Source organism: Accipiter gentilis, chromosome 1 (genome assembly GCF_929443795.1).
Source record: "Accipiter gentilis chromosome 1, bAccGen1.1, whole genome shotgun sequence".
In the NCBI taxonomy this organism is placed as follows: Eukaryota; Metazoa; Chordata; class Aves; order Accipitriformes; family Accipitridae; genus Astur; species Astur gentilis.
In genome coordinates, this window is record NC_064880.1 from 47,894,204 (window position 1) to 47,907,930 (window position 13,727).

The following is a 13,727-nucleotide window of genomic DNA, read 5'->3' on the forward strand; positions in this document are numbered from 1 at the left end:
TTCCTTCAAGAGATAAGCAGAAGCAAACTTATGCCACTTAAATGCTGTTGCACTTAACAGGGTTAATGTTTTAACTTGGTGTGCAGAATTGATTTTACAGGAAAACTCATTATTTTTAATAATAACCTTTCTTACAGACAGCAGAAAAAAATGTTTAGCTAACAGTACTGAAATACAAGTTTCAGTCATAACCTCACTCTAATCTCACCTGTGTGTTTATTATTTAAATGCTACAAAGGAAAATATTAGTAATACCAGAACAGAACATATTTTAACACCATAAGCAAGATTATAAAAGCAATTATCATGTCTCATTCAACACAAGCTGCAGTGTTAGAATAATAGCCGTGTAAGTTGCCAGAGACCAACAAATGGGTTTCAATAGAATTGAGGGCAGTTAACACTTTACATCATCATATCTCAAAGAGGTGCGACTGAGGCACAGCCGTGCAAAGTTGCGAACTTTTCTTTTTACTCTCACGTCAGCTGTAGAATTTGTTCCATTCTCACCTCAGTTTTGCTTTTGTTTGCCTGCTGTAACTACCTGTCTTCTACCATGAACAATCACTAAATACATAAGTAGGCTAAATAAAAAGGGAAAATAATATAATCTATATTCTTTTAAGTAATATACATTATTCTAAATAATGTAAATAATTTCGCAATTCCTCTACTATATGTATGAGAAATGAAGGTTTTGCTAGGAAATAGGATATATGTTAGATAACAATTTTTTAACCTTAAAGTGATTAAAGTCAATTTTTATTCAGATTTCGGTATTACTTACAGTAGAAGAAGAAGATATGAACATGAAGTTTGTTGTCTAAATGACTGCGACTGTGTTATGTCTTCACTATCAAATCACTACCCACACCAAAATAAACTACATCTGCTTGTTCATTACAGCTTGAATTCAGTCAGGAAAAAACACAGCTTTTGCAATGAGCAAACTGAATTCAACACAATGAAATTAAGCTTGAAGTTATCAAGTATTTTGACAAAAATCGGTGTACAGCTGGATTATCATATAACACAGTCTGACATCCATAAACTACTAAAGATACAGTTTCATGTTTATGCTCTACCCTGAGCAGTTTAAACTGGCTCATATTGACCCTAAAAAGACTGTGCTTTGGTCTCAAAGAGCTGTGCATTAGCAGACACAATTATAGCATCAGGACTGCAAAATGCGTATAATTTAAATCAAATTTGGACAGATACTGTTAAGATAAAAACCCCGCTGGACATGAAAAATAAGCCAGAACAAGGATATCAGTCAGGTCCATTGTTAAAACTGGATGAACCTGAATTGATTTTTTCTTCAGAGGAAGACAAACTAAGAAGCAAAACCCAAAAAACAGTGTTTCACTTGTCTTTTCTTCATTATTTTTCATCTACCACAGATCTTAATGAAGTACGGTTTCAGTAGGGGTTTTACAGACATGAAAAGTCTACACATCACTGAATACTTCAGTTAAAATTAAGAACAGCAGAAAAGTAAAGATTTAGAAACACAATCAGTGCTCCAATTTGCCTTTTTTAATTCTTCCAATAAAGGAACAGTAAGTCAAACATCTCTCGAATTGACTGTTTTGACTTTCATTAAGCTATCATGAAAAATAGATACTTAGGTCAACAGTGGTTTCTTCCTCACAGTCACCTGTGGTTATGTGAAAGAAAATCTGGTCTATACAAGGACTCTTCTTCCTTCTTCTCATCTCTCATCTCTACACCCCCAATTTTTCTACTCCACAAGTATGTGATCTGTATGTTATGAGTTAACCCATTAGGAACAGATTCATTCTTCCTCAGTCATCATTTCTTGGAAAGGATTTTTAAAACCCCTCCACCCTAAATAATCACCATTTTCCCTCCACACATCACAATAACAACTATAGCAATAGCTTGGGATCTTGGCATTTAAATACTTCGCATCCCTAACCTCAAAAAAACCTACCAGGCACCTCTGGGAGAACTTTGTCAGCAACCAAACTGCAAGATTCTTAAAAATACAGTGCACTAACTCTATTTTCACATGCACACAAGAACGTTAGTACTGCAGTCTTTGTAGAATACTTTGCATATTACATCTCCACTAATGTAGTTTCTTCTTATTAATTGCACTCCTACTGCATCATAATCAAGCTCTCCTTGGTATACATCACAGCTGGATGGAGTGATGCCATTTTTGGAAATTCAGTCCCTTTCACTCATGCAATAACCGAGTTTTACAGCTCCACTTTATCACAATTTGGCCCTAACCAATGAACTCATTAGTTAATCACAACGTAAAATTAGTTAAACTACTTAACTACATTAAAGACTGTATTTAAATGGACAAAAATAATTTAAATTCCATACCAAGGACTTTTTTTAACCTGATCCTGGCCAAGATCTATGCGTTTGTTAACTCTTTCTCCAAAAAATATATTTCTATTCTTGATGTTTGATGACCTCCTTCTTCCTTAAAAAACTGGGGCACTGAGGAAACCAGAAATGGTACATATATCTGTGGTTGGACTTCCTCCCACACTTGTAGGAACAGATCATCACAGCATCTCTGTTAGAACTGTTCTGTTAACATTTCTTCCCTGCTGCCCATGATTTGGTTCTCCTAGAATAAAGAGGTATGGGAGACCAGTGGCTAACAATGGTTTCAGATATCTCTCTGAGCCTTCAACACATCATGCCTTCTAATCCTCCTCAGAACATGTCTACTTATGCAGAACATTCGAAACACTAGGGGTTCTCTGAAATCCCATTTGTACTACAGCTTCAGTCTATGCAACCACATCACTGAAAACCAAGTACTATGGGGGTAGGGTGGGTGGGGGTGGTTCAGTTATTTTGAAGGACAAACTGCCTTCATGTCCCTGTCAGTGATTCCACTGCATACAGTGCTTAGGATGCGCACATATATATAAGCACATGTATTCTCACTGGGATTTCCCCCTTCTCCATTAAATATCTTTTCTGCTTATTCAGCTCTCCATTTAAAAACCAGGTCAAAGTAACACATAATTATTTAGAATCTTCTTTTGCACAAGCAAAGCTCCTGAGAACAAACAAAGCAAACTTATGAATAGGCATGAGCCTACTTTAGATTGGATATTAGAAAAAATTTCTTTACTGAAAGGCTTGTCAGGTATTGGAACAGGCTGCCCAGGGAAGTGGTTGAGTCACCATCCCTGGAAGTGTTCAAAAAACATGTAGACTTGGCACTTCAGGACATGGTTTAATGGGCATGGTGGTGTTGGGTTGATGGTTGGACTTGAGGATCTTAAAGGTCTTTTCCAACCTAAATGATTATATGATTCTACACTGTTCCAAAATAATCTGCTTTTGTTCTGAAACAAATAATGAAATGTGCAACAGAAGACACACACACAGAGGAATGTGACACAGTCAGAGACAGAAACTTTGCCTGTACGTAGGAGGAAGGCAAGGTAGATACCTAAGCCTAATCAAGGGAAAGCTGTGGCCAGATTACATCCAGCCACAGGTGCATGCACAGGACAAGACATCAGGCACTGAAGTACTGAGATTTGACATTTCATCCTTCCATCAATTTCGTAAAAAGTTAACCTGAATTCCTGTTCAGCATGAAATAGCTGTTTAGCACCACACTACAGCAGCTTGGAGCTAAGGAGAAAAATAGCTTTTATAGAAGGCAGAGTTAAGGTTCAGACCTCAAAACAAGGCGCCAAACATTGCTGAATAAATGGTGTACCGACAATGATTGGGACATATAAGTTAAAAAAGGTTATAGCAGCATTCACTTAGCTCAGCAGCTGTACCCTCCAGGCAGAATACTGACAACTAATATTTGACTGCTATACTGGCAGAGATATATAAGAAGTATTGGGAGAGTCCTGCTGGACTACTGAATGTGTACAGGGACAGAAGAATTTTAGCCCACCCCTTTTTGTTAAATCTCTTGTTGATTATTCTGGCATTACAGTCTTCCTTCTTTTTCCATTACTATACATGTTCTTAGGTTTTACTCGGCAGATACCCTCATCTGAATTACAGCCAAGGATACTTTCATGCCATTATTTTCAGCTAGTATTTTGAACTGTTGTTTTCCTTGGTATTGTTTCTCTGTTCTCTTTGGGGTTCATGGCTCTTTCCAGTTTATTATGCAGGTATTTGGATTTTCTTAAGTTTCTCTGGAGTGCTGTTGAGTATTTTTCTTCATCACCAGAAGTTCAAGTAAAACTTGCACTTCGAGCATCCCAGAGTTCTCCCTTCAATCTACTGCACTGCCTTACCACTACCATAAGCCAATGATCCTTTAAATGATTTTCACTTTCAACCATTAGTATAGAATTCTTTTCATCAAAGTCTTAATTTAAGACACACATGAAAAGACCAACATGATAAAATACTGAGTATCCTGAAAAGTCATCACAAATTGAAGTTGCTCAATATTATACATAAGGTCAAGTGAAAAGCAATTAACTTTGGTCCAAGTAGAACAGTTTGTACAAGTAGTTTTAGTTGCTGAAATAAGGAGGTCAGATATTTAAATGCTTTAAGCATCACAGTGCCAGAATTTTTCCAAATTTTCCAATAAATAACTGACCTTTTTGCTTTATTTCCTAGGTCCATATTTACTGAGGAAACCGCCGTTATCAGAGCTTTGAAGGCAGTACTAGATACATCATAAAAACGAGCTAAGCACACTCTTCATTCAATGAAAACTTAATTCAAATTTTATTGTGGGGAGCCAAATAAGGGAAGATACCAGAAAACCTCATGTCAGTGTGAACGGTTAGTTAGTTACACGCTCAGTCTTGGTTGCTGTTTCATTAAAAAAGAAGTCCTGTAAGTGATTTAGTAGATAGTTTTTTGCTGCTGATCAGAAAGAGTACGTATTTGGGAGTTATATGAATTCACAGAGGGCTGTGTCTCTATGACCTGGATGAAGAAAGGTGTTTCAGAAAAAAAAAAAAAAAAAAAAAAAAAAAAAAAAAGATACGAATGCTCTGGAGGAAACAAAGAGAATGAGAACGGTATCATGGCCTGGTACAATTTCACTTGCAAGACATGCATTACAGCACCTCAGTTACAGGTTAAATTCAGAACTTCCATCTTGCACTTCAAAACTGAGCTCTTACTACAGTTTTTGTGTATCAAACACTACATTTGAGAAGAAACGTTGTCTCCGAATTGTCCCTATTCAGTCACCTTTGACTTTTGTAAATAAAAAAGCCCAGATGTACATGGCCACATGCCAAATCCTAAATGTTCACCTTTAAACTACTAATACATATTCTTTGATTAATGTCAGGGAAGGTGAATATTTAGGATTAAAAACCCCTGTGTTTTCACAATGCCACTCACAAATAAAAAAATAGTTATTTTCCTTTGGCAAAAAACACACTTCCATCAAATCCACGACTTCTATTGCTTTGTGGATTAGAAATGTGAAGAATAAACAGTTGCAGGCAAGTATGCAACACAGCATGTTCCTTACCCTCAGATCAATGACTCTGTTGTCCAGTCTTGTATCTTGGTTTACAGTAGCTCTTCCATCCTAAACAGTTGTGCAAAGATACATAATGAATACATGCACCTCAAAAAAAAAAAAAAAAACAAAAAAAAAAACAAACAAAAAAAAAAAAACCAAAAAAACCCCAAAACCAAAACAAAGAAACCAAAACAAAATCAATGGAGAAAAACATCCTTAAGCCAAAGGCTACTTCCAAGTTCAGTAGAATTTCTAGATCATTCTACAAAGAACATACAGAAAATTAGCAGCATAGCAAAACTTAAGGTGTAACTTCTCCCAGAGGTCACAGGCAGAACCCAACTATGAGGATCAAGAAGACACACAAGACTGCAAATCCTCTGGTTTTGACCTTCTAATGCAGTTCAGCAGACATCAAAGCTATAGAGATTTGTAACGCAGTTCTGGATAACAGAAAGGAAGTAAAATGCAAACCTAACAAACCTCCAAAATCACTGCATTAAGGAATTTGCCTGGCTTTCACGCTTTTGTTCAGTTACAAAGACAATTAAAAGTATTTGAGGATGCAAAGTTTTCACCTCCTCTCCTTCCACTTCTGGCCGAACAGCATCATCCAGCTGTAAAGGCAGGCGGGGTTCAGCTAAACTGATCACATAGATCTGAAATTGAGACATGAACAGAAATAGCATGAGACTCAGTTCAAAAGAAGGTGTGATTTACAAAAGGGTATTTCTGGCATAGACTTGAAACAGTGTTTGCATAGGCTGTTAGCTGTAAGACTGTGATTTTATTCAAATACTTGAGATACATGGGTGCATTCTCATGACACTACTGGAAGTGCTTAGTTCTTATTTTCCTTTTGAAAGATTAAAAATATCTTTTTTTCTTCTGGGAAGCATTGAGTTGCGCAAGTACACACTGCCTAAGCAAAAGCCTATTGGCATGAATGTCAGGTCTGAAACTACTAGATTTCACAGAATTTTAGGTTCTGATTCCAGTAAAATCATCCTGTTCTTCTCATTGTTAATGTATTATTTTATTTATCATCTGATTATATCTGAAAGAGCCATTTCAGATTGCAAATTTATGAGACACCTAAAATACAATCGGAGAATGAAAAACACCTTGCCTTGCCTTTCAGTCTTTGGTACCTTACAGGATTTGGTATTCTTTCAGAAAAATTAAGCATATGATAATCTGCAGATATATTAAAACATGTTTCTTCAAAATCTGCAGATCTTCCCCAATGCTGTTAGCTAAAATTTACCTTACTGGTATAAATACAATAGCCATTGTACTCTACTCTTGAAGTGACTGTGTTTCAGCTGTACTGCAGGCATACAGTTTGGTTGAAAACCTTTAGAAGGAAAGGATATTACATAAACGTTTAAATATGCTTTCTATTTAAACAAATTATAAAGTTGCACTTCCTCTAGCCCTACAGCACAAGCTACAGGAATTTTAGATTTCAAGGGCTTCTATACTGTTAAGCCAGTGCTTTACTTTTGCTAAGAGTTATATATTCCATTCCATTGTACTAAGGGGAAGATTGTAACTTTCTGATAAAGAAGAAACTTCTGACTTGCACTTAAAAAGAAGCAGACTTTTTTATTATGGTATCTGCTGCAGTTACGAATCAATACCTAGAATTACAAGCATTCCCAGACAAATTATTCTAGTGCGATACTTCATTTTACTTGGTACTGTAATTCAAATGGCAGATAAAAATAGGAAATTCTCAAAATCACATCTCTTAAAACCAGAAATGTTTCATTTTTACATATCATACACTGAAATTTGTAGTTTAAAGCAGTTTATTTATCTGGTATGAGACTGCTTACTGACAAAGTTTATGCATGTAGACAGGCAGCCTAGACAGATAATCTCTCAAACAATTAACCAGTGCTCCATTTGCTCAAAATTTACCCTTTGAACATGAAGCTCAACATCTTGCTGAGTACAACCTCCTATTTTCTGATGTGCTTTCCTCACAACGCCTTCTACATCCACAATGCTCTCTTTGTTGATGCTGTCAATAAAGATAGGATAGAAGCCTTACTAAATTTCACTGCACACTGCACCAGACTCCATACTGAGCACTAGAATGTTCATGTACTGTATGGACTGCTGGAACAATAAAACAGAGTTAAGGACTTAGGTAGAGCTACTTATTATATACATAACAACTGAGTAATGAAGGACTTTACTAAAATATTCCCAGACACAATAAATTCAAACTACGATGCAAGACTTGGGAGGGAAAGAGTTATGATTCAGCTTAGTGCTCACTTGTTCTTTGTATGTGTACACATAAACTGACAAACTGCATAGTTCTTTTTCTAGGCCACAAACACTCTTGTACGTGTCAGCTGATGCAATTATCTGAAAGATGTGTCTTAACCAGCAGAACAACAAACTGAAAGGAAGTCCCAGATCTAGAGGGGAAAATCAAAACTGATCGAGCTTGTTTAAACTACATGACTTGTTACTGAAAGACGCAACATGCTTGTAAGTCATTTCTCAATGACAGGGGACATCTGAATTGTTCTCCACTAAGAGTCACTAATAGCACTCTAAAACACCATGTAACATCTTGAAAGCCTTCCAAAAACATGATATAAAGTATGCGTGCTATAAGCAAACAATAACAAAAGCCTCAAGAGTCATAAGTGAGAAAATAATTTGTATGAGCAGTTTTTATTTAGGTATTTAAGGTACTGGACTTTAAACTAGTAATTTTCTACAGATAATCTCACCCCCACTGGAATTGTATTTACACTCTGTCTCTTTGCTAGCCTGCTTACCAAAGGCCAAATATCAGAAAATATTTCTTTCCTTTTTATGAAAAATAACCGTTACAATTAACTTTATCTTTCACTTCTCAGGCCTTCTTGAGAAGACTGGAAAGCACTTTATGTACATCACTTGACCACATAAGCCCTTAGAAAGCAGGAAAGTAGCAGGCCCACAATTTAAGCGCAAATAATAAGAGGAAAGCAAGGATGTCATTGGACAAGCTGGCCATACTGACCTCAGTAAAGCAAAGAGCAATTAACAAGCTTCAAGTTTACAAGGTTGGCTTTTTTTTTTTTTTTCAGTAAGACCACTCTCCATGCTCCAAAAAACCCAACTCACAAGATACATAAAACCCACACAACTAACTTGGAGGGTGGTGAGATAAATATTTATATGCACAGGAGGTTTTACCGAGGGGCAGTAACCCCCAGTTAAAGGAGGTAAGACAGAGTACAAGCAGGTACAAGCTATTGCCATTACTATAGTCCTAATCACTTGCATCTGCATCAGTTTATCTAGCACTGCCTGGACTAAGTCAGTCTAAGAGCTGCAAACAAAATCTAGGTATTCTAGCCCTACAGTCTTTTTGTACAGCTACAGTAAAACCACATGAGAAACTTATTAGGATTGAGAAGTTTCTCTTTAGAAATATAAATGTTTGGAATTAGTCATTCTCTCACATTTTTGAAGTAGGATTTACCCAGCTAAACAATTAAGTTTCTCTTTTTAGATGATGAGAGAAACTTAGCTTTCTTCTCTGATAAAGCCCAAGTGGTGTGACACAGAAGCACCTGAGATACAAATCACCAAGTGTTGCCAACTATGACTGCTTGCTTGCCCTGCTTTCTACTGTTCCTGAAGCAGCCATATCAGCCCTAAGAAAAGGCAGATGGATCTTTGGTCTACCCTGGGACAAACTTTTTAATGTTATAAAGCTGAGTTCAAATTTAAGTTATCCAACAGAATTTTTTAATAAAAATGATCAACGTTTTGAAAAATCTGATGATATTAAAGTAACAGTGGAAAATTTGAGCATCAAAATTCTCAAATCTGAACTGCATCACTATAAATATATTACAAGTAACTAAAAAAAAAGCCAAATTTGAGCATTTTAGTTGATTACACTATTTCTTTGATGATAATACTTTCAGGTGGTAGAAATCATTGGCAGCTGCTTTAAAAGTTCTACAGACCACATTGCTTCATATGCTTGACTTGCTTAACCATTAGGTAATTCCACATACTGCATAAAATTTGTGAATAGTATGTTTTTCTGGTACATTTACACTTTAAAAGAGCTACAGTTGCTCAAATCAGTATAATGAACAAATGACTAAATTTGTACAAAGCAGAGGTTGACAGTAGGCTTTAAATCAGAATTCATTTAGTTAAGGGTGAGCCTCCATTCATCTCCATTATTTAAGCAGAGGCAACAAATTCAAGAAAGACAAGGAGAAATGACACTAAGTGCTTAGAAATACACTCACTTACAAATGATTGTTTAAAACTCCTTAAAAAGACTGAGGCAGCAATACAATGCTTTGGATGCAAGAGAATGTGATGATAAGAAACACACAGAGAATATATCATGTAAAATAGGCATAACTATAAATTCCCTCTGCTTTTCAAATAAGTGAATGTTTAGAAGAATAAAGGTTTTACTGTTGCAATAACTTTTTTTTCCCTTAACAGTTCTCCTCTATTTTTCCTGCTTCCTTTTTCATGTCAACATTTTGGCAAATGCCAGGAAACACTACTAATGACACAAATAGCAGCGTCTTCATTGAAAGCAGAAGTTTCTAATCTGCTGAATAGAAGCCCTCTCTCTAATAATTGCAAATAAAAATAATGTTTTAAACTTACTGAAGCAAATTATCTGCACTGTGAAAAAGAAAACAGTAGTTAAATGTACATGTGTTGTATGATGGATTCATAATCAGATTACTGATCCCATGGCTGAGAACTGCTGTCAGTGAAGTCATTACAGAGCTTTGATCAGAACATGTACGGAATTCAAGACATAAAAAATGGTATCAGCATAAAAATAAAGGAAGAAACTGACTTTTACATCATTGTAGCTGTAATATTGCTTTGCAAATTTGCATAACAGAACTTTAAAACTTTGCATTTGTGATTAAATATGCTTTTTCTCTCTCTCTAAACTGGAGTTGCAATTAAGCCAGTATATTTCTTGGTCTGGAACACACTTTAAAACTGTAACATCCCGTAGTCATTAAATTTGCCATAATTTTAAGATGTATTTCAACTCAGGTCCTACCTATGTAGGTCCCTATATCCAAATATGCATATAATTGCCTGGGCACACAAAAGCACTATGAAGTTTTCTACTGCATGTGACCATCTTTGTATTTATGAACATTTATGATCTACTCTAAACTTTCATTTGATAATTAGAAAATATGCTTTTGCTCATTTAGACTACATATCTCATCTGGTATGGAAGTAAAAGCTCATGTTTTGAGTTCTGTCTTAACTGTGCTCAGCAAGATCTAGTGATGGAAAAATCTTAAGTCCCTAACTTAGTGCATCAAATGTAAACTAGAGAAACCTAGAAGGTGCTGCTTTGATCCCAACAGGTAATTCCAAGAATGTTACTGAAAGGGTAATTTCAGTTCAAGTTACAACAAGAAACAAGATGCTTTAATTAAAAGCCAGTAACTACAGCTAAGTGTTCTCTGCAGCAGCAGCACTAAGTCATCTAGGTGATTTTTTGATAAAATTCCCCTCAGTAACAAAAAAAACCCAAACAAACCAAAAAAAGTGAACAAGTAGCAGAAAAGCATGCCGAAGCTATCACCATTTCCATTAAAGACAACAATATTTCCATCTGTAACTGATATTACAAAGGACTAGAAATGAAATTAGGATGCATGATGCATTAAGGACAGATGACATCTTGTTATTGTTTAATCCTTAAAGAAGCTGTATCAGTATTCATTCAAGTCCAATGCTAAAAAAATTTCTCTGTATAGGAAACTGCTTCTTTATATGTAATTTTCCTTCCAAAAAATCAAGACTATAATTACTAAAATGTCCACTAGATGCCTTATGTCCCTCTTAATTATCTGCATGTCTATTAGCCAAGACTTTCTCTTTTAACCACAGGATTGCATTACTGCAGTCTGTATGACAACATCTTTCATCAACAGCTTCATGTTGCAAGCAGAACCCCACGCAGGCCTCCTTAAGTGAATCACAATCTACATTTTCTTGATCAAAAGTCTGAAGAATTGGAGGAAACTTGGTTATTTATAGACTTTAAATAGAAAATGTTTTACTTAATGGAAGCATCTACACTTGTTCGGACATTTTCTTGTTTTTTCTTCAACACTTTTCTGTAAGCAGAATGCACAAGTTATTATATTAATACATTATTAAATCTAAAACATATTAAATAATTGTCATAAAACGCAATAATCAATGATCATTTACCTGAATGTCAGTGAAAGCTGAAGGCAATAGAGTTTACTTTGAAAAAATGAGTTCGTTTTGTAAATAGTTGAAAGTACAAACATTTTATACTCAACTCAGTAACAGCAACTGTAATAACACCTGCACAAATATAGTAAGTACCCGTTAAGCCCTCTGAAATGGGAGTTAACTGACATTGTATATATGAAAGCAAGGTAAATATCTATTCTTATTCTCTTTGTTCTAAAAATAAAATAATCTGTTTCCTATACCAACGTTCTAACACCTGGATGAACCTTGGTATCTTCCAGGGGAAAAAAAGTCTATCTTCTTTTAAAGATTTTAAGTAGCAAAATCCACTACACATTTTTAATCATTTCACTGAAAAAAATTCCACTTTACTTCCCTTCCGAGTTTACCCAGCTTCACCATCTGTTCATTGCATCTTGTCATACCTTTGTATCTGCGAAGTAAAGAACCCTCCACTGGCAGAAAATCTTCTTGCATAGTTACCATCAGACTGGAATTTAAATTATTTACTAATTTCTCTTGGATAGATTAGCGTTTTCTTTAGTCTCACAGGAAGGCAGATTTGCCTGACCGCGTATCATTTCATCTTGCAGCTTCATTATCAACCTTTTCCAATTTGACATATATTCAGACACAAAGACAACAAAAGTGGACAAAATATTCCAGAAATGGTTTAATGACAGGCATATATTACATTAATGGCATTTTATTGCTCTTTTTCAAAACTCAAGAGATCTCCTAGCATAGTAGGTATGAGAACTGCATGGACTCCTGTTAAGTCAGTTATCGATCATGATCTTACATTTCTCATCACTTACTTCCATACATATTAATCCTGAACATACAAAAGTCTGAACTAATGATCTTAAAGGTACAAATTCACACTGAAGAGCATCAAAGTGATCACTGTAAATGAACCCTGGTTACTATATGCTCCTAGCCCCTAGTTTACCACTCCAATTTCTGTGTCACCAGCAAACGTAACAGCTGCAATTTGACACTTTCTTCCAGATCACTGATATAAAAATTAAACAGAAATGGATAAAGAAAGTATTTCTGCAATATCCCATTTATCTAGCTGATGAACTTAGGTATATTTTTCTACATTGTTAAGTATTTCCATACAGGTTTAGCCATCTTCCCCACCCACCCCTTTTTAACCTCTTTTCTGGATTTTCATTCTCTGGCCTACTATAAAGAGCCATCAATTTACTTCCTGAGTGAAAGCACATTGTTTGGGCAGCTAAATTAGAATCTATTAACCACCTCTCCCAACTGCTAGATCATACCACATGGCTATGGTAGCAGGAAGGGCAGGCCCAATGCTGATATAAAAAAAAAAGAGAAAGAAAACCAAAACTGACCACACCCAATCCTTTATGGAAAAAAGCAAGTTGATAAATTACTAATTGCACCACTTGGCATCTCCGCTGGGTGAAAGAGACTTACGCTTTCTCTTATACAGCATCCCTTGCAGGACCAGGCTGTTAGGGTTTTTTTATGAAAGACATAACAACTCCACAGCTGCCAGTCCAGTATCTCAACTGGCTCTGTTGTTGGCTATGTATCTTTTGAAAGTTCAACTAGAAACTTTTTATAGTTAAACTTACAGAAATTTCTTTGTAAAACTGAGTTAAACCAGTATTAAGTATATTTCACCAAAAAGAACTCACATTCTTACAACAATGGAGATAATTAGTAAATGAATGTTGCTAGACCACAAAAGGTTATGAAAGTTCTTGTTTTCTATGTGCCAATATCTAAAAGAGGAACTGGTTTGTTTATTATTTATGAAAATTTGTACCAAAAATGCTCATGATTTAATCAGTTCTCATTAAAAATTCAAGATCCAGAATTTCACAAACTATTTTAAAGAAAGCTTTGGACCCGGTATCAAAATATGAGAAAGTAGCACATGAAAAATAAAGTTTTTGTACTACAGGTAAAAAAGTTAAGTTTAAATTTAATTGAAATTTGAGGTCTTTAAGTTAAATGT

The 13,727-nt window shown here is 35.4% G+C and overlaps 1 protein-coding gene across 2 annotated transcripts in view; it reads right to left on the reverse strand.

Annotated features, from left to right (window-relative positions):
• Nucleotides 1-13,727, reverse strand: part of DARS1 (aspartyl-tRNA synthetase 1) — a 42,179-nt gene that overhangs the window by 13,254 nt on the left and 15,198 nt on the right. Inside the window, exons 1-5 of one of the 2 annotated variants that reach the window (XM_049809824.1) lie at nucleotides 11,723-11,978; nucleotides 11,569-11,625; nucleotides 7,400-7,502; nucleotides 6,052-6,132; nucleotides 5,480-5,539 (exon numbers count right to left, since the gene is read on the reverse strand). In XM_049809824.1, the coding sequence (XP_049665781.1) occupies nucleotides 5,480-5,539; nucleotides 6,052-6,132; nucleotides 7,400-7,502; nucleotides 11,569-11,625; nucleotides 11,723-11,805 (384 nt within the window). In that variant the 5' untranslated portion in view covers nucleotides 11,806-11,978. Of the gene's footprint in view, nucleotides 1-5,479; nucleotides 5,540-6,051; nucleotides 6,133-7,399; nucleotides 7,503-11,568; nucleotides 11,626-11,722; nucleotides 11,979-13,727 lie in introns of those variants that run through there. The other variant, XM_049809817.1, reaches the window with a different exon arrangement.